Consider the following 20,791-nt stretch of genomic DNA (forward strand, 5'->3'; position numbering starts at 1 on the left):
GTAAGGGAAATAAACTAATACCAGTGTGTGGCAACATGAGTATTATGTGTTCTACATATACCATACATAACATATTCAATACTGTTTATCAAATCTGGGAAAACATACATGTCTCATCTCATACACTAATAATAATATAAAACAATCCTGGTAGGTTAGCTGGCTGTTGTCATGTATTACCCCCACATGACTGGGTTGTGTAGCCCGAAGGCGGGACCTGGCAATGGTTGGCCGACCACTGCCAAGTCAAACAGTAGTCTGTAGGTCCGATGGGTCTACCCAGACTGGTCCGTACACCAGGGGCGATAACAGCACACTTCTTGAAAATAACCACATCGACCATCCAATTTCACACCACTCCGTACAGCGGCGTTAACACAGATATCATGATCACGAGGACCATGGACACATAGCAACGGTACCGTGCAAGTGCTAGCCTAGACCAAGCCAACCAGGTTCTGATATCATATACATATACTAAAACCGTGATACATAAATATCTCATATCATTTATTTTCACATCAATCATATCATTTCACATATATACGTGTATCATAAAAATCATCGGCCCGTACACCAGTATTACACATTTTAACATAGCACGGCCGGTACACCGGCAAATCACATAGCACAGCCTGTACGCTGGCAAATCACATAGCACGGCCCATACGCCGGTAAATCTCATCCACATAGCATGGCCCATACGCCGGCAAATCACATATACATATAAAAATATCTCGGCCCGTACGCCGGTTTTCCATCATAGAAATCCATATCGTCCCCATTCCCAAAAAAAACAGTATTTCACAACATTTTTATACTCATGCCACACTAAACAAATTTTCTACGTATTCAACATATCATCATTTAAACAGTATTTTCCAAATATAAATCATATATATAAATATATTTATTTTTCTTGAAACCAGATGCTATATATATATACATACATTTTCTCAAAACAAAACTAGTTTAGTTTATCCCCTTAACTGATTCCTGAAAAGCCCCTAAGAAAATCTTTCCCGTACCCACAAGGTTCTCAACTCAATACCCTGAAAATGAAAACTCGCAGAATTAAAGTTTAGTATTTTCATACGTACAATATTTTCTATAACTACCACTAAGTCAAATTCGACTTAAAAAATCTTACCTCAACTTAGGGATGATTCCCAACGTTCCCAATCCATACCTTGGAACTGAAAATTTCCAGTATTAAAGTTCAGTATTTTTACCCGTATATTACTTTCTTCAACTGTCCAAAATCCAAATATTGAATATAAAGTCTTACCTTGGATTTGGGATGAAACCCAACTTCGTTTTTCCTGACGATCCGTTCCGGCAGACTTGTAGAGAACTTCGCCAGGAGCGTCGTGGTAGTTTCGGTTTGTCGATCCGGCGTAAAACTAGCCCGGAATCGAAGAGAGAGAGTCGTAGGAAAGAGAGAGAGAGAGAGAGAGCACTTCCACAAATATCCAATTTAGCTTCTTGAAGAAGCTTTCCACTTTTTATATATATATATATACACCTTTAACCTTTATATTAAATACATATCCTAATAACTTACATATATATATATATATATATATATACACACACACACACACACACACACACACACACACACATATATATATATATATATATATACATGCTTCAATATATATATATATATATATATTTTCCTTATCATACTATTCATTTTACTATTTAATTTAATTAATTAATTTTATTTTATTATTTTATTATTATTATATATACACATATATATTTTTTAAATTAAATTTTATTATTATTATTTTTTTTTTCCGGATACTACATTCCTCCCCCCTTAAAAGAATTTCGTCCTCGAAATTTACTGTTTCTGTAACTCGCCATCCTTTAATCAGGAAAAAGGGTCTACTCATTTTATTACCTATCCTCACTTATGGCGGAGGAATACCGTGGTTACATCTCGAGTCTTGGAAGATTACATATACAAAAGAAAACCATTCTCCCAAAACTAAAGTACTACACTATTCAACCATTACATGTACCTGCAACAGAAAACTATTTAACTATTTACATTTCTTCACTCAGACTTCTTGAAATAAATGTGGATACCTCTGCTTCATCTGCTCCTCAGACTCCCAAGAAGCCTCTTCTACTGCATGATTCCTCCACAAGACTTTTACTTGAGGAATCGTCCTGTTATGTAGCTCTTGTACTTTCCTATCCAGAATCTGTACTAGTACCTCCTCATATCCCAGTGAATCACTAAGCTCCAACTCATCATAATTGATGACATGAGAAGGGTCTGGGACGTATTTCCTCAACATAGCAACATGAAATACGTTGTGAATCCTGGACAATACAGGTGGCAAAGCTAGCCTGTAGGCTACCGGTCCCACTTTATCTAGAATCTCAAATGGACCGATAAACCTAGGACTAAGTTTACCCTTCCTCCCAAATCGCATAACCCCTTTCATTGGAGCTATCTTCAAAAATACGTGATCACCTACATCAAACTCTAAATTCCTGCGGCGATGGTTGGCATAACTCTTCTGTCGGCTCTGAGCTGCACTGATCCTGTCCCTGATAAGACGAACTTTATCACATGCCTGCTGAACCAGCTCTGGCCCCACTACTCGCCGCTCACCCACTTCATCCCAAAACAAAGGAGAACAACATCTCCTACCGTACAGAGCCTCAAATGGTGCCATGCCAATGCTAGATTGATAACTGTTATTATACGCAAATTCTACTAATGACATGAACTGAGTCCAACTACCCCCAAAGTCTAGTACACACGCTCTGAGCATGTCCTCTAATATCTGTATGGTCCTCTCAGTCTACCCGTCTGACTGAGGATGGAATGCCGTACTAAACGATAACTGAGACCCCAGAGCCTCCTGCAGACTTCTCCAAAATCGTGATGTGAATCGTGGGTCTCGATCCGACACAATAGATACAGGCACCCCATGAGAACGTACTATCTCCTGAATGTAAATCTCCGCTAAACGGCTGAGGGAGTAGCTGATCTTGATGGGAATAAAGTGGGCGGTCTTCGTCAATCGATCAACAATCACCCAGATAGCGTTATGACCATGTAACGTCATCGGCAGTCCTGACACGAAGTCCATCGATATGTGATCCCACTTCCACTCCGGGATGAATAACGGCTGCAACTGCCCTGCCGGTCTCTGTTGCTCAGCCTTTACCTGCTGGCACGTCAAACACTGTGCTACATACTCAGCAATCTCTCTCTTCATACCACTCCACCAGTATGACTCTCGCAGATCTCTATACATCTTCGTACTACCGGGATGAACTGTATACAAAGATCTGTGAGCCTCCTCTAGAATAGTCTTCCTGATCTCAATATCGGCAGGAACACATAATCTGGAACGGAATTGCAAAGCTCCATCATCTGCGATACTGAACTCCTCCCCCTGCCCACTCTGTACTCTGTCTATCACCTTCACTAGCTCTGGATCTTCCTTCTGGGCAGCTTTAATTCTCTCATGCAGGGTAGGCTGTACCTCTAGGCTGGCAATACATACTGGGAGATCACTCTCCACCAACTCTATGCCGAGTCTCTCCAGATCCATTATGATCGGATGCTGGATCCCCATAGCCGCCAACACTGGCTCCCTGGATTTCCTGCTCAACGCATCAGCTACCACGTTTGCTTTCCCTGGGTGATAACTGATGGTACAATCAAAATCCTTAATCAGCTCCAACCACCTTCTCTGCCTCATATTCAGTTCTTTCTGCGTAAAGAAATACTTCAAACTTTTATGGTCAGAGAAGATCTCACACTGCTCACCGTACAGGTAATGCCTCCAAATCTTCAGTGCGTGTACCACTGCAGCCAACTCAAGATCATGGGTAGGGTAGTTCTTCTCATATTCTTTCAACTGCCTGGATGCATACGCCACTACCCTGCCATGCTGCATTAATACACAGCCAAGGCCCTTCAAGGACGCATCACTGTAAATGGTATACCCTTCACCCCCACATGGGATGATCAACACTGGTGCTGTGACTAGTCTCTGCTTCAGCTCCTGAAAACTCTGCTCACAACTATCGTCCCACTCAAATCTAACATTCTTCCTCGTAAGTCGTGTCAAAGGCCCTGACAAAGCTGAGAATCCCTCAACAAAACGACGGTAATAGCCTGCTAGCCCCAAGAAACTCCTGATCTCCTGGACATTTCTCGGTCTAGCCCAATTCACTACAGCCTCAATCTTGCTAGGATCCACAGAAATACCGCCTCCAGATACAACATGCCCCAAGAACACGACCTTCTCCAGCCAAAATTCACATTTACTGAACTTGGCGTACAACTTCTTTTCCCGAAGTGTCTGCAAAACCTGCCTCAAGTGCGTCTCATGCTCCTCATAGTTCCTAGAATAGACCAGTACATCATCAATAAAAATAACAACAAACTGGTCTAGGTATTGGTGGAAGACTATATTCATCAAGTCCATAAATACCGCAGGAGCATTCGTCAAACCAAACGACATCACTAGAAACTCGTAATGCCCATACCTAGTCCTGAAGGCCGTCTTTGAGACGTCTTTTGCTTTCACCTTCACCTGATGGTAGCCAGATCTGAGGTCAATCTTCGAATACACCCGTGTACCCTGGAGCTGGTCAAACAAATCATCGATACGGGGTAGAGGATACCTATTCTTGATTGTCACTTTATTTATCTCCCTATAGTCTATACACATCCTCATAGTCCCGTCTTTCTTTTTTACAAATAAAACTGGAGCTCCCCACGGAGATACACTGGGCCGTATGAAGCCCTTATCTAGCAAATCTTGCAACTGATTCTTCAATTCTGCTAACTCCACTGGCGCCATTCAATAAGGTACTTTAGAAATCGGCGCTGTACCGGGAGGTAGATCAATAGAGAAATCCACCTCACGGTCGGGTGGCAAGCCTGGTAACTCATCTGGAAAAACATCCACAAACTCCTTCACTACAAGCGTGCTAGCAAGTTTCGAATCATTCTCTGACATCTCTTTCACAACCGCCACAAACCCCTGACAACCACTCAGCAGTAGTCTCCTGGCCCGAATAGCTGAAACTAGCTGAGGTGTGGATTGTACATGTGACCCTACAAACTTGAATTCTGCTTCCCCCGGGGGTCTAAATATCACCTCTCGTGCACGACAATCTATGCTGGCAAAATTAGCCGCTAGCCAATCCATGCCAAATATAACGTCAAACCTATGCATGTCTAACACTATCAAATCAACAGACAATGTTTTCCCCTGAATCTCTACTGGGCAGTTGCGGAGTACCCTACCACACCTCACTACCGACCCAGTCGGTGTAGATACCAACAATTCAACATCTAATGATTGTGTTTCAGCCTCAAATAATTTAATACACCCCAAGGACACAAACGAGTGTGTAGCTCCTGAATCAAATAATGCAATAACTTTAAAAGAAAGCATAATGACCATACCTATCACCACGTCACCTGATGCCTCAGCCTCACCCGGCGTCAGAGTAAACACCCTGGCTGGAGCCGTATTCCTCTGCTGGCCTCCCCGTGGTGCCTGATAACCTCCCCGGTATGGTCTAGGAGCTGGAACTGCATCTGGTGGAGTAGGGCAGTCTCGTACCATGTGCCCCGATCTACCGCAACGATAGCACACCGGAGCTGCATCTGGCGGGGTAGGACAATCTCGCACTATATGTCCTGATCTACCGCAGCGGTAGCACACTACACCACCAGCTCGACACTCTCCCCAGTGCCTCCTACCACAAGTCTGACAAACTGGAGGACCCTGCCCTGTCTGCACCTGGCGTCCTCCTATCTCCTGTCTGCGCCCTCTACCATGATTACCTCTCGTCCACTGACCCGGCCTGTGACCCTGCTGGTAGCTCGTAGATGCAGATCTCTTCCTCTGTCCCTGCTCATCCGCATCAAGACGCTCACCAATCTCTGCCAAGGCCGCCCTGTCGACCAACTCAGCGAAGTCCTGGATCCGCAGCACCACCACTTGCCTGAATATACTCCGCCTCAGGCCTCTCTCAAACTGCCTCGCCTTCTTCACCTCATCAGGAACAATGTATAGGGCGAATCGAGAGAGCTCGATAAAACGTGCTGCATACTGCTGGACGGATAGCTGTCCCTGCTTCAGACTCAGGAACTCTTCTACCTTAGCCTCCCTCACAGTAGCTGGAAAATATCTGTCAAAGAACAAATCTTTAAACCGGTCCCATGTCATAGCTATTGGAGTCACCCTCTGCTGCTCTAATAGTCTCACCGTAGTCCACCACCTCTCAGCCTCTCCTGTCAATTTATAGGTGGCAAAGAGGACCCTTTGTTCCTCAGTACATTGCAGCACAGCCAAGATTTTCTCAATCTCCTGCATCCAATTCTCAGCGGCTACTGGATCAACTCCACCTGTGAACGCCGGAGGATTCATCTTTGTAAATTTCTCTATAGTGCACCCATGGCCTGTAGATGGACCACTCTGCTCCCTCGAGCTCCTAGCAATCTCAGCCATAACCTGCTGAGCCACGCTACGTAATACCGCATCAGAGTCGATCCTACCTGTACCTGATGGTCCTGCTCCATCACTGCCACTCGCATGGGCACTATTTCCTTCTGGATCCATCCTGGAAAATAGCAGTTGCAATTCAATAATCCTATCCTCATAATTTACCCACCTATCCTCACCACTCATCTCAACATTTCTAACTCATTGTTAATCCCCAGTCCTACATTCTAGGAACACAACCCGACAATAGCTTACTATGGTTTTCCTGAAATCGTCACCCCGGGAAAAATACAGAAACTACCACGAAAGTCCTGCTTCTAGACTGTAGAACAAAACCTCAAATCATTTCCTAAACTCTGGTATTGTTCCTACTGCACTCTAAAGTCTACAGAACCTAGCAACCTAGGCTCTGATACCAACTGTAACGACTTGCTCCTTTTTCACATATATTTTTTATATATATATAAATAAATTATCATCACATCATACATCCCAGCTCAGCAGGTCACAATCCACCTGGGCCCGTGTGCACCAGGGATATAACAAAACATACAGCAGAAGCCTACGCAGCAGAAAGTATAAAATCATATACAGCTCATCATAAAGTGCATAACACATACCAGAGTCACTACAATTACTATCTCACAGTATATACATCTCAAAAATGAAATTTAGGGACAATCCCCACAAAACCTAACTGTCCCTACCAAAAACTTACCCTTCCAAAGAAGGCAAACAACTGATCTAGATCAGCGGGGCTTTTCCCGCTCTCCTATCAGGGGCTCCTGAAAAATGTATAAGATTTAGGGGTGAGACACCTCTCAGTAAGGGAAATAAACTAATACCAGTGTGTGGCAACATGAGTATTATGTGTTCTACATATACCATACATAACATATTCAATACTGTTTATCAAATCTGGGAAAACATACATGTCTCATCTCATACACTAATAATAATATAAAACAATCCTGGTAGGTTAGCTGGTTGTTGTCATGTATTACCCCCACATGACTGGGTTGTGTAGCCCGAAGGCGGGACCTGACAATGGTTGGCCGACCACTGCCAAGTCAAACAGTAGTCTGTAGGTCCGATGGGTCTACCCAGACTGGTCCGTACACCAGGGGCGATAACAGCACACTTCTTGAAAATAACCACATCGACCATCCAATCTCACACCACTCCGTAGAGCGGCGTTAACACAGATATCATGATCACGAGGACCATGGACACATAGCAACGGTACCGTGCAAGTGCTAGCCTAGACCAAGCCAATCAGGTTCTGATATCATATACATATACTAAAACCGTGATACATAAATATCTCATAACATTTATTTTCACATCAATCATATCATTTCACATATATACGTGTATCATAAAAATCATCGGCCCGTACGCCGGTATTACACATTTTAACATAGCACGGCCCGTACACCGGCAAATCACATAGCACGGCCCATACGCCGGCAAATCTTATCCACATAGCACGGCCCATACGTCGGCAAATCACATATACATATAAAAATATCTCGGCCCGTACGCCGGTTTTCCATCATAGAAATCCATATCGTCCCCATTCCCAAAAAAAACAGTATTTCACAACATTTTTATACTCATGCCACACTAAACAAATTTTCTACGTATTCAACATATCATCATTTAAACAGTATTTTCCAAATATAAATCATATATATAAATATATTTATTTTTCTTGAAACCAGATGCTATATATATATACATACATTTTCTCAAAACAAAACTAGCTTAGTTTATCCCCTTACCTGATTCCTGAAAAGCCCCTAAGAAAATCTTTCCCGTACCCACAAGGTTCTCAACTCAATACCCTGAAAATGAAAACTCGCAGAATTAAAGTTTAGTATTTTCATACGTACAATATTTTCTATAACTACCACTAAGTTAAATTCGACTTAAAAAATCTTACCTCAACTTAGGGATGATTCCCAACGTTCCCAATCCATACCCTGGAACTGAAAATTTCCAATATTAAAGTTCAGTATTTTTACGCGTATATTACTTTCTTCAACTGTCAAAAATCCAAATATTGAATATAAAGCCTTACCTTGGATTTGGGATGAAATCCAACTTCGTTTTTCCTGACGATCCGTTACTTGTAGAGAACTTCGCCAGGAGCGTCGTGGTAGTTTCGGTTTGTCGATCCGGCGTAAAACTAGCCCGGAATCGAAGAGAGAGAGTCGTAGGAGAGAGAGAGGGAGAGAGAGAGAGAGAGAGAGCACTTCCACAAATATCCAATATAGCTTCTTGAAGAAGCTTTCCACTTTATATATATATATATATATATATATATATATATATATATATATATATATATATATACACATTTAACCTTTATGTTAAATACATATCCTAATAACTTACATATATATATATATATATATATATTTTCCTTATCATACTATTCATTTTACTATTTAATTTAATTAATTAATTTTATTTTATTATTTTATTATTATTATATATACATATATATATATTTTAAATTAAATTTTATTATTATTATTTTTTTTTTCCGGATACTACATAGCTTTAAGTATTTTAATTAATTCCATAATAACCCTTGACAAGATGTGAAATATTTGGTGGTAGCTAAGATATTGTAGCCCATCTTGAGAGAGAGAGAGAGAGAGAGAGAGAGAGAGAGAGAGAGAGTTGGAGCAACATGTTGATTAAGGACTAGAAAAGGGACCAGAAAAGATTGAAAAGGTGAGGCTCTCCAACAACTCTGCATGTCCAACTAGTTTAAATGACAGTCTTTTCCAGCACAATAATTATAAGAACCACATGAACACAATTCTCTTCAAAAAATTATAACAAAAAAAAAAAAAACCCACTTGAATATTCATAAAATGGTACTAGATTTATGTGAATTCAACAAATTTTACAGCATAAAATGTGCTTTGAGGATCACTTTATTTGCCAAGAACAAAAGAGACAGAAAATGCTACTCACTAATCACTTATTAATCTTTTTTTTCCCTAAATAATGCATAGGATTGAATAGGGTAAGGTGACCATTTTCTTATTCATAAAATTTTGTAGTACAACATCAACTAAATTAGTGCTCCTCATGCAACATCACTTGGGTGAACCGCCCAAGAATGAGTTGAGCCACTTTGCAGACTTCTTAGGGATCCGGTTCAATTTGTTGAGGTAATCCGTATAGTTAAGCCCGAACCGGACCGTGTAACCCGAACCCATTTCCATGCAGTCCATTAGAGCCCACATGAAGTACCCTTCAACGTCTGCGCCTTTCCTGTACCAAAAAAAAAAATTACCCCAAACAATGCCTTCAGCCCATCTCATCCCTGCCCGTAAGTAAATTCAAAATGTCTACTTGAGACTCACTTGGTACATAAAATGAAATGCAAATTGAAGGAATGAGATTAAATTTATCATTTAATTTTTGTTATATTCTTTATTCAAATTTTCATTTTGCAAACCAAATTATAAGAGCAACACCTACTTTCTGGCTTCTGAAACTGCATATAGATGGCTGAGAATGTGCTGAATTCTGGCATTGTCCTGTAGGGCTGTCTCGACCGGGATCGCGTCGTCTCTTTTCTCCGGATAGCCTAATGGAAATGGGTTTTAGAATAGAGAATTTAATCATCAACTTGAAAAATACAAATGAAAGAAAGATGTTAAGAAATCGCTTTATTGCTTTTCTCTAAATTATCGAAATGGGTTTCAGAATGAAGAAGCAATATGATCGTTGAAGGATTCTTCCTTGACATGTGACAAAGTTTTGAACCAAACCAAGCTACATAGTTTTATCCCTAGAAGATATTAAAAGATAGACAAAATTAAAGAAGTAACACTCACCATTTTCAGTGACGTACATTTTGGGATTATTGTACTCTTTGTTTATATATATCAGAGCATCCCTTAGCCCTTGTGGGTACACATAAATGGCATCGCTCCCAGGTGCCTGAAAGAGATCAAATAACAAAAAGCAAATGATCATGAAATTACACACACATTATACAAATGATTCAACTGTGAATTGATCAACTTCCTTGAAAATCTTGAGCATGGTAATCCGATCACAAGTGCTTATTAAGAACAAATTCAGGAATGTTAATCTCTCCAAGTTAAACATGATCTTACCAGTTGACCAATGGGCTTTCCATTTCTGTCCACTGCCAGACACAATAGACACAGTAAGAAGTGGATCAGCAACCTATAAAACCTTGAACACTAAAGCTGTGTTTGGTTTGGTGATAGATTGGACAAAGTGGAAGTAAAATGGAATGAAAAAGTGAATAAACAAAAATGTATAGTACCTTTGAACTCAACACGTTGGAATTGGTCTTGGCTGTTGTGTTCATCATTTGGGTTTAATGGGAGGGAAACTGCATATCTGGAAGTGTAGTAATTGATCCCTATGAAATCAAAAGACCCTTTTACCAAATCCTTCTCCTCCTCTGTAAAAGTTGGCAGCCCATCTCTCACCAGAGCTTTCATTATAAATGGATAGTCTCCAAACACCATGGGCTCCATAAACCTATATTTTGAAAAGAAAAAAAAATAAACAATAATTAATCTTAATTGACTGCATATTTTGTCTGTTGAAATGGAATGAATTTAAATTTATCATTTGATTTTTTCATGTTTTCTGTTCAAACTTTCATTTTATTTCTTTCTTATTCTCGTTTCATTCATAAATCAAACATGACCCAGATCAACATAATATTATAAGAAGCTAAGGTTACCTTTGATGAGTAAATTATACTAGTATTACAGGAAAATTTTAATTCATTAATTAAATTTACTAACCATCCAACCAAGAAATCAAAAGCTCTTTCAGATGCCTCTCTGTCAAGTCGGTTGTGTGCATGTGGCTCAAACCATTGAGTCACCAGCGATATCCCAATCTCTCCACGTTGACTTGCCTATAAAAACACATATAAGGAAAATAATAAATTAAACTAATGTTTTTCAAAAAATAAATAAATATATAAAAATTATATATTATGGTATAGAAAAGCAGTTTAAATAAATTGTAATTTTGATAAAGTTGATTTCCGATTCCTTCTATAGTATCTTTCACCTATCGTGTATTACTTTTATGAAAAATGCTTACACCCTTATAAAAAATGGAGTAGAAACTGAACCCGTAAACCCTAATCGAACCCATAAACCCTAGCGATTAATTGAATTTGTGAGTTGTATATATGTGTCACCTGATAATTTTGTTTGTAGAGCTTAGCAGCAGCAGCATGTGCCAATAGGATGTGGTGGGTAGCAAGGAAAGGGTCAGTTGCAGGATTTGCATTAGGGTCAGAGGGCATTCCAACTTTATAGCCATACTGCCCAAACACTTGAGGCTCATTGATGGTTGTCCAGTGCTTCACTCGGTCCCCAAAGGTTTTGAAACAGAGGTCTGCATAGGCTTTGAAGTCATCCCTGATAGTTAAATCAAAATAAAATTTAATTAGGTAATTTAAAACCCACACAAGGAACAAGGAAATTTAATGGGCAATTATATTTTTAAAATATATATATATATATATATATGAGAATGAGCAAGATAGATGCATTACACAATCTCACTACTCAAGAAGCCTCGGTACTTGTTTTGTAATGCTTGCGGTAAGTCAAAGTGGAAGAGTGTCACAAATGGGGTTATCCCTGTTTTCAATTAGACTAAAGAAAATTAAAAATTGACAAAGAAGATAAAAGAGAAATGATCGGAGAATGGAACTTTTTAACATTAAGGCTCTATTTAGATACGAACTTGTAAAAAATAAATAAGTAAATAAGAATTGGAGATTTTTATTGTATTTATGTGTATTTGAAAATGCTATTCAAAATAAATAAATAATTCAAAATGCTATCAAAGACGCACACCGCACGGCACGGCACCGCATACCACCCATATTTTCTATTTCTTCTCTGCAAATCCTTCCATCTCTCCTTCTTGAAGCTTCGAAGAATGGCCGAGCAGCTCACCGAGGAGCAGATCGCGGAATTCAAGGAGGCTTTTAGCTTCTTCGACAAGGATGGCGATGGCTGTATCACCACTAAGGAACTTGGAACAGTGATGCGATCACTGGGGCAGAATCCCACTGAAGCAGCGCTCCAAGACATGATTAATGAGGTTGATGCTGATGGAAATGGAACAATTGACTTTCCGGAGTTCCTCAACCTGATGGCGAGGAAGATGAAGGACACTGACTCTGAGGAGGAGCTCAAGGAAGCTTTCCGGGTTTTTGACAAGGACCAGAATGGCTTCATTTCTGCAGCTGAGCTCCACTAAGGTCTGTTTTGTTTTGTTTGTTTTGTTTTTTTTTTAACTTTTGATGCTTGCATTGTTTTCCAGTGCTGTTCTTGGCATCTGCTTGTTTGCTCTGTCTTTTGTTTTAGTATCTTGGTCGGTAGTGTTTCAATTATGTTTGTTATTTTCCCTTTTTATCTCTGGTACTGTGAACCTAGAACAATTGGGAATCCGATGATTTTGCTTTTGGTGACTAATTTTTGTTAATATTCAAATATATATATATAATTGATAATTAAGGAAAAGGAGGTTAATGACATGTAAATAAAAAATTCGTTTATAATTTGCTAAACATTTTATGTCATTTCTCATTTTTCTCGATAACCAAATGAGAAAAGGCTAATACTTTCATATTTTCTTTAATTACCTTTCATCCATATTCTTCAAGTTTTAAACAAAGCCAAAATGGTAACTAGTTTCTTACCATTTTTCAGTAGTTCATCAATAAAATTGTTGTAAAAATCAATGCCTTGTTGGTTTACTCCACCACTCACAGTTCCATCTGCAACGATTCAAATATGTAATATTTAATAATCGTAACAATACCCACCAAGGATTCAAGATTTATATATAGTATAGATAGATAATAATAAGAACAGCGATGACAACAACAACACAACAATAATTGACGAAGGGTAGATTTGAATTCACTACCAGGGAGAATCCTTGGCCAAGCGATGGAGAGCCTATAAGTGTCAACCCCCATCTTCTTCAAAATTTGTACATCATCCTTTAATATAATGATTAAATAACAATTAGCAAGAGAAAACAAAATAATGTCTCCTATGAGATATTCCAATGGATTTGAAAGTGTTTGCAAGCATAAATTTCAAGGCTAGAATTTAAATTTGTATGGATTTAGAAGATAATCAATTTTTTCCATAATGGTGCGGAACAATAGTATCATTGGAGTAGATACACAAATCGCTTTATATATATGAAGCCTGACCGACAGATTGGTCCGAGTTGAGAGGAGGAAAAAACAAGATTGAACTTAAAATCTTTTCTGGAGATATCCAATTTCCTGGAGAGATAGATAAGATATCTCAACAGTAGAGTAGCATCTTGATACCATCAGGAATGAGAAAATTTTGTACTATATTTTATTCAAATTCACACAAATTCAAATTCCCGATCCCCATTCTATCGCTCCCACATTAACGCAATATTAAAAGCTTAAGTTTTATTCAATCAAATTCACTTAGATTTAAAAGTAAAACTTGTAATTTATATCTTCAAACATAACCTTAATGCATGAAATTAATCACCAACAAAAACAATTAATCATACCTAAGTTCTGCACACTAAAATACCAAAAAAGAATTCAATTTTCATGATTATATATCATAATTAATAATGTTGGCATAAAACTTTTTCCCAAAAAAAAAAAAGGAATCAATTATTCTTGAGAAGTGCATTATTTAATTAGAAGGATCACGTGCATGTCAAAGTGAAGAATAATTTGAGTAGGCATAAAGCATAATATTTATGCATGCATGATTATCCAAAATCTTCGGAGAAATAATTAATTAATCAATCAATCAATCAAGGAAGGAGCTACGTACTTTGTAGCGATGGTAGGAATCAACAGCAATATCTCTATCTCCCGTCCCATCCTGGATAAAGCTATCCCAGGTGCTAGCTCCTCTCCCTCCTTCATCTCCTGCTCCCTCTGTCTGCACCAATTCACATATATATATATATATATATATATATATATATATATATATATATATATACACACACACACAAATTAATACATACCAAAGTAAATGATTTTTCTATATGGATTCAACTAGCTACACTTCCCAAATTTCGTATTTTGAAAAGATAATATCGAACTAGAATTAATGTAAATTTTATGATGTTTAAAAATACTCGAACATTAAGTCTTTCGGTTAGGAATATAGAGGCTAATAATTGATTTGGAAAGAGAATTATGAAAAATGGGTCTCAAGATTCAAAGTCGATCGAGACTTGAAGAAAATTTTGAGTTATTATCAGGTCGGATCTTAGTCACTTTTCATATATAGGTAGAGATATTTTGAAAATAGTCCAAAAACACAACATCATAATATTAATTAGAATCAATTTTTGGACCGATAAAAGGATCATTCCATTATTATGTCTTCTGATCATGAATATAAGGATACATGTTTGATTTGGGAAGTGAATTATGAAAGATGAATCTCAAAATTTGGAGTCATATGTCTCGATATTTTGAGAGTAGACCAAAAACACGATATCGGAATATGAGAATCAATGTTTGGATATATGGTCCACTCCAATATTACGTCTTCTAGCAAAGAATATAGAGATACATAGGATCTGTATGGATCGAAGATGTAATGAGGGAAAAGAAAAAGAATGGAAAAAAAAAAACTCATTTTTTCTTATATTTTCCTTCTCTGTTAGATATTATTAAAAATGAAAGTTTGTTTTAATACAATTAAAAATTAAGAAAAAATAAATATTCATAATGTGTAAAATCAAATTTTTGTTTATAAATTTGATATATTTTTCACTGTCTTTCTCATTTTTCTTCATAACCAAACATGAAAATAACGATTCCTTGATATTTTTTCATTCCTTTTTCTAATATTTTCTTGCAAATGGTTCATAATAAATTAGGGAAGGGAATTATGAAAAATTGGTCTCTGAATTTTAAGTCGATGAAGAGTTAAAAGTTGACTTATATAGGATCTCCCTCACCTTTCCTACACATGGCGTCTCTTAACCCTAAATTCAAAAATGAAGTAGAATGAAATTGCTTTAACAAATCATAAAACCCACTAGTCATACAATATTATCCAAATGAGAGAGAGAGAGAGAGAGAGAGAGAGAGAGAGAGAGAGAGAGAGAGAGATGGATAATAATTACCTGGAGGGCAGAGGTGGAGCAGCCAAATTTGAAATCAGGGGGGAAGTCTTTTCTGGTGACGGTTTTGGATTTGGGGATGGGAGTGAAGGAGGGTTGATCGCCGGTAGGCACACCGCCGTTGAGCAGCCTCTCCAGCACCGCCGGCGGGGGAACCACATGTCCTTTCAAACACCAGATACTACTATACCCCTTATTACTATAATCCTTAACGTTAACATTCCTCCTCCCTCCACTTATATAATTATAATTAACATTAATGATGTTCCTGCTGCGGCCAATAAGAGATGACGATGAGAGAGTTCTACTTCCTCCTCTCTCCGACGACGAACCCATCACCATGGATGGGCTTTTGCTACTTAACATCACAGCCATTTATATTTATGTTCACGTACGTGCAACAAAAGCAGCAGCAGCAGAATAAGAAGAAGAAGAAGGTTGCCAGGATATGTCTGGGCGTTGGGGAGAAGAAGTATTTATAGAGATGTTCTAGTCATGGGACTCCTTTGTCTTCTTCTTCTTCTTCTTCTTCTTCTCTCTCTCTCTCTCTCTCTCTCTCTCTCTCTCTCTCTCTCTCTCTCTCTCTCTCTCTCCAAGGGCATGTTTGAAGTTTGATTTTATCATAAAATAGTTGGGGAATGAAGGAGCATTTCAATTTCCAACCTTCCCCACGAGAAGCTGCATGTGAACAGTTTGTTGACCATTTTTTTTAATTATTAAATATTTAATTTGATATGTGGTTAGCTGGAAGGAATGAAATGCTTGCACATGAGTACTTCACGTATACATAGTTGAATATATGTGAGTGTAAGCAAGAGAGTCGTTCATCTAGGTCATCAAGAATTATAATTAAATTTAAGTACCATATAATTAATTAAGTTAATTTCGTTCTTAAACTATGTGCAAGTTACAAACCAGCTGGCGATGCATATTTATTTATATTTAATTACGGGATAAATTCTAAATTCTTGAAATTTTAAAATATGAAATTGCCACTCCAGAATTTTCGATACCTATCGAAGAATCTCGAAAACTAAAAATTTACTGAATTTTTGACAGATTGCTAGAAAAAAAAAAAAAAAACATTGTTAAGATTATAATATTTTTATTGATAATAACAACCCCTTTGCCCATTTTTTTTTTCATATGAATTATTTTAGGTTTTTTTTTTTGGTAGTTGTTAGAAACTCGGTGAGTTTAATTACTATCATATTCGATCAAAATATTGAAGGGCGTATCGATGGATTTTACCATTAGTTAATTATATGCTTACTCTTCTAACACAATATGCTTATATTTCTACAAACTTTTAAAGAATACCGTATGTTACATTTGATTCACGAGATGTGTATTCCTAACAATGTGATGGAATATGCATGATTAAAAATGAAAATATAATAAAAATTCTACAAGAATATAATTATCATAAATTAAAAAGATAAACATTCATGCAAAAGCTTCTTCATCTTCTTTTTTTTGAAAATTAATAATCAATTTGAAAAAAAAGAATGCACACAATCTTAATTAGAGCATGAACTTGAGCAGAGTGAGAGGATCACTATATATGAAATGAGATCAAGATGATCACTCAAGTTATCCTATCCAAGAATGTGTTGGATTTGGGAATCTCTCCTATGTGGAAAAATTCATTCAAACTTTTAGCCCATTTTCTTTGACTCTTTATTGAACTTATTTAGAGACCATTTTTCACCTTATCTAAGTAAAGAAAATAAGGGTTGGCGGCTGTTGAATTTCATTGTAAGTGAGAGATAGTGTGTGGCAAAAAGAGGGAGAGAGCAAAAGAGAAAATCGATATGAGTTTTTGCAATAGTGTGCAGTTTTTATCAAATGACGATTGGATGGTCATCTGTATTCTGATTGAGCTACTTTTTTTGTCAGTAGATAGAGGACTCATAGGCATCGTTTTTGAACAATCAGATTGGCCATCCAAGTACTGTAGCATCACATATTGGGTTTGAACAATAACCACATTTCTAGTGAAATTCTCAACTTTCACTCTTTGATTTTTAAGATCTCTTGTTGTTAGCCAAAAAGAGAGTTATGTACTCATTGTGATAGCTAAAAATTGTGATCTTGTACCCACACTTTTATCATAGTGAAGTTTTTGAGTGAGCTCTCAAGTCCTGTGATTTTTTTACCCTTTGATTTGAAGGGGTTTTCCACGTAAAATTGTGTGTCTCGTGTGATTGATATTTTTGATTTTTTTTTTTACTAATTTTGTGTTGCTAAAAACATATAATTTTATGATATTGTCGTATCATAAGTACTTTTTTTGTTAATTAAGAGAGAAAGAACTTTCACAGGTGCTTCCGCGATTTTTCGGTAAGTCTCATTTTTCCCAACGCACTGGTATCAGAGCCGATGATTTGTAACTCTAGGCGAGCAATGTCACAAAAGTCAAGGCATGAAACTAATTCTCCCAACATACTAACAGTTTGACGACCAAGTGGGCAACCGAGGCCAATAAGGAGCATCTAGACCTAGAAAATGGATTCAAATAAGGTTAAGACATGGGAGGTAGGATTAGTTTGAGGGCACATAGAATGCAATTTGAGGTACGTAAGACACTGTGGTAAGGCCCATTTGAGCAATTGTTAGAAAATTGGGTTTGCTCCCATAAGAGAGACGATTTCTGTTTAGAGGGAAACAATTGAGACTCACAAGTAAGGGAGAGATTGTTCATTATTGAGAATTTCACTTGTTAGTTTGTCCCACTTTGTAAATATTGAGTGGATGTGTATATACATGGTTGGGCCCAAGACCCAATAGGCTTAAGCTTTTGGGTCAAGTTGGTACTCATACATGTGTACGTATACATATCAAGCCTACCCATAGACTCCTATGGCGCTATTAAGTTGTATCAGAGACGATGGTTTGTAACTCTGAGTGAGAAACATTGTAAAAGTCAAGGCATGAAGCTAATTCTCCTAGCGTATTAATAGTTGGAATATCAAGATTGTGATTGAGGCTAATAAGGATCATCTAGGCCTAGAAGATGAATCTGAATAGGGTCAATACGTAAGAGGTAAAATTGGAATAGGGTCAAGAAGTGGGAGGTAGGATTGGTTTGGAGACACGTGGAATGCAATTAGAGGCACGTAAGATGCGGTGGTATGACCCACTTGAGCAACTATTGGAGAATTGGGCTTACTCCCATGAGGGTGACAATTTCTATTCAGGGGGGGGGGAACAGTTGAGACTCACAAGTGAGGGGGAGATTGTCAAAAATTCCACTTGTAAGTTTGTCCCACATTAGAAAATTTGAGTAGATGATGGGTGTTTATATACATGGTTAGGCCCAAGACCCAATAGGCTTAAGTTTTGGATCAAGTTGGTGCTCATCTAAGCGTATCAAGCCTACCCATAGACTCCTCCGGCGTTATCAAGTGGTATTAGAGCCGATACTTTGTAACTCTGAGTGAACGACATTGTAAAAGTCGAGGTATGAAGCTAATTTTCCTAGCGTATTAACAATTGGAATACCAAGTGTGTGACTGAGGCCAATAAGGATCATCTAACCCTAGAAGATGAATTTGAATAGGATTAATACGTAGGAGGTAGGATTTGAATAAGTTCAATACATGGGAGGAAGGTTTAGTTCGAAGACACGTGAAATGCAATCAGAGGCACATAAGACGCAGTGGTAAGACCCAATTGAGTAACTGTTGGAAAATTAGGCTTGCTCCCATGAGGGAAATGGTTTTTGTTTAGGGGGGAACAGTTAAGACTCACAAGTGAGGGGGGTATTGTTGAGAATTCCACTTGTGAGTTTGTCCCACATTGAAAAAATTGAGTGGATGATGTGGGTGTTTATATACATGGTTGGGTCCAAGCCCTAATAGGATTAAGTTTTTGGGTCAAGTTGGTGCTCACTCATGTATATTAGCCCACCCATGGACTCCTCCGGTGCTAACAAGTAGTATCAGAGTCGATGGCTTGTAACTCTAGGCGAATGACATCGTAAAAGTTGAGGCAGGAAGGTAATTCTCCTGACGTGCTAATAGCTAGAGGACAAAGTGTGTGACCGGGACCAATAAGGATTATACAAGCCTAGAAGATAGATTTGAATAGGGTCATGATGTGGAAGGTAAGATTGATTTAGGGACACGTGGAATGCAATTCGAGGCACGTAAGACGCAGTCGTAAGGCCCACTTGAGCAACTGTTGGAGAATTGGGCTTGCTCCCATGAGGGTGACGGTTTTTGTTCTGGGTGGAACAATTGAGAATCACAAGTGATGAGGGAGAGAATATTCATTGTTGAGGATCTACTTGTGAGTTTGTCCCATATTAGAAAAATTAAGTGAATGATGAGTGCTTATATATACATGGTTGGGTCCAATACCCAATAGGCTAAGTTTTTGTGTCAAGTTGATGTTTATATATGTGTATCAAACCTATCCATGGACTCTTTCGGTACTAATAGAATGATAGTTTATTCAATACTAACAATCATTCTTGAGCAACTCAGCCTCACAAAAAAAAAAACACTTAATTTAGTTGCATACATGTTAATTAGTTGATTAATTGATTTATTTATTACAGTCAAGAGTTCTGTTGCAGCCAAAAATTGAACGACTTTCACGATGCCTGATCACGACCACCTGAAAATAGATAAATAAGTAAGGCTTGGAGGACCCGGGGTGTACTCCGGGGGATCGCTCCGATGCCTAAGTTAGGGATTGGCTTAAGAGGTTTTTTATGCAACAGTAAAGTAGAGTTTATAATGAGATACCTTATCCTCTTCTCTGAATCCCCATTTATAGTGATGGAGTTTGACCCAAGGGTGATGTGCCATTTATTAGCGAATTATGGCGCAAATGTGAATCGCTCCAGTTGTTATAACGTTGGCGTAGATTGCTCTAGTCATCATGGAGCTGGCGTCAATTGCTCTGTTTGAGCAGTTGACTTAGGTGGTAATTGCCCTCATCAATGTTGGGCTATAGTCTCCTTTGGATTTATGGTATGTGATATATTTGAGGTATATCAGTTGTCCCCCCTTCAGTTTCAAATTTTTGAAGCTGGCTTCCAAAGTTCGAAAGTTGTATTTTTTTTTTTTTTTTGTCGAGCAGCT

General features: G+C 38.1%; 2 protein-coding genes across 2 annotated transcripts; one reads left to right on the forward strand and one right to left on the reverse strand.

Annotated features, from left to right (window-relative positions):
* Nucleotides 1–9,381: 9,381 nt before the first annotated feature.
* LOC131167512 (beta-glucosidase 13-like) lies at nucleotides 9,382–16,073 on the reverse strand. Its single transcript, XM_058126315.1, has 12 exons — nucleotides 15,702–16,073; nucleotides 14,387–14,497; nucleotides 13,476–13,551; nucleotides 13,246–13,323; nucleotides 12,088–12,175; nucleotides 11,728–11,950; nucleotides 11,321–11,436; nucleotides 10,828–11,048; nucleotides 10,652–10,683; nucleotides 10,367–10,472; nucleotides 10,008–10,116; nucleotides 9,382–9,797 (listed from the first exon to the last, which is right to left on the reverse strand). The coding sequence occupies exons 1-12, from the start codon at nucleotides 16,071–16,073 to the stop codon at nucleotides 9,620–9,622; spliced, it is 1,710 nt and encodes a 569-aa protein (XP_057982298.1). The 3' UTR covers nucleotides 9,382–9,619.
* LOC131167391 (calmodulin-like) lies at nucleotides 12,166–13,018 on the forward strand. Its single transcript, XM_058126199.1, has one exon. It carries the CDS (start codon nucleotides 12,375–12,377, stop codon nucleotides 12,801–12,803), a length of 429 nt encoding a protein of 142 aa, XP_057982182.1. The 5' UTR covers nucleotides 12,166–12,374; the 3' UTR covers nucleotides 12,804–13,018.
* Nucleotides 16,074–20,791: the final 4,718 nt, after the last annotated feature.

This window comes from Malania oleifera, chromosome 11 (assembly GCF_029873635.1).
Source record: "Malania oleifera isolate guangnan ecotype guangnan chromosome 11, ASM2987363v1, whole genome shotgun sequence".
NCBI classification, from domain to species: domain Eukaryota; kingdom Viridiplantae; phylum Streptophyta; class Magnoliopsida; order Santalales; family Ximeniaceae; genus Malania; species Malania oleifera.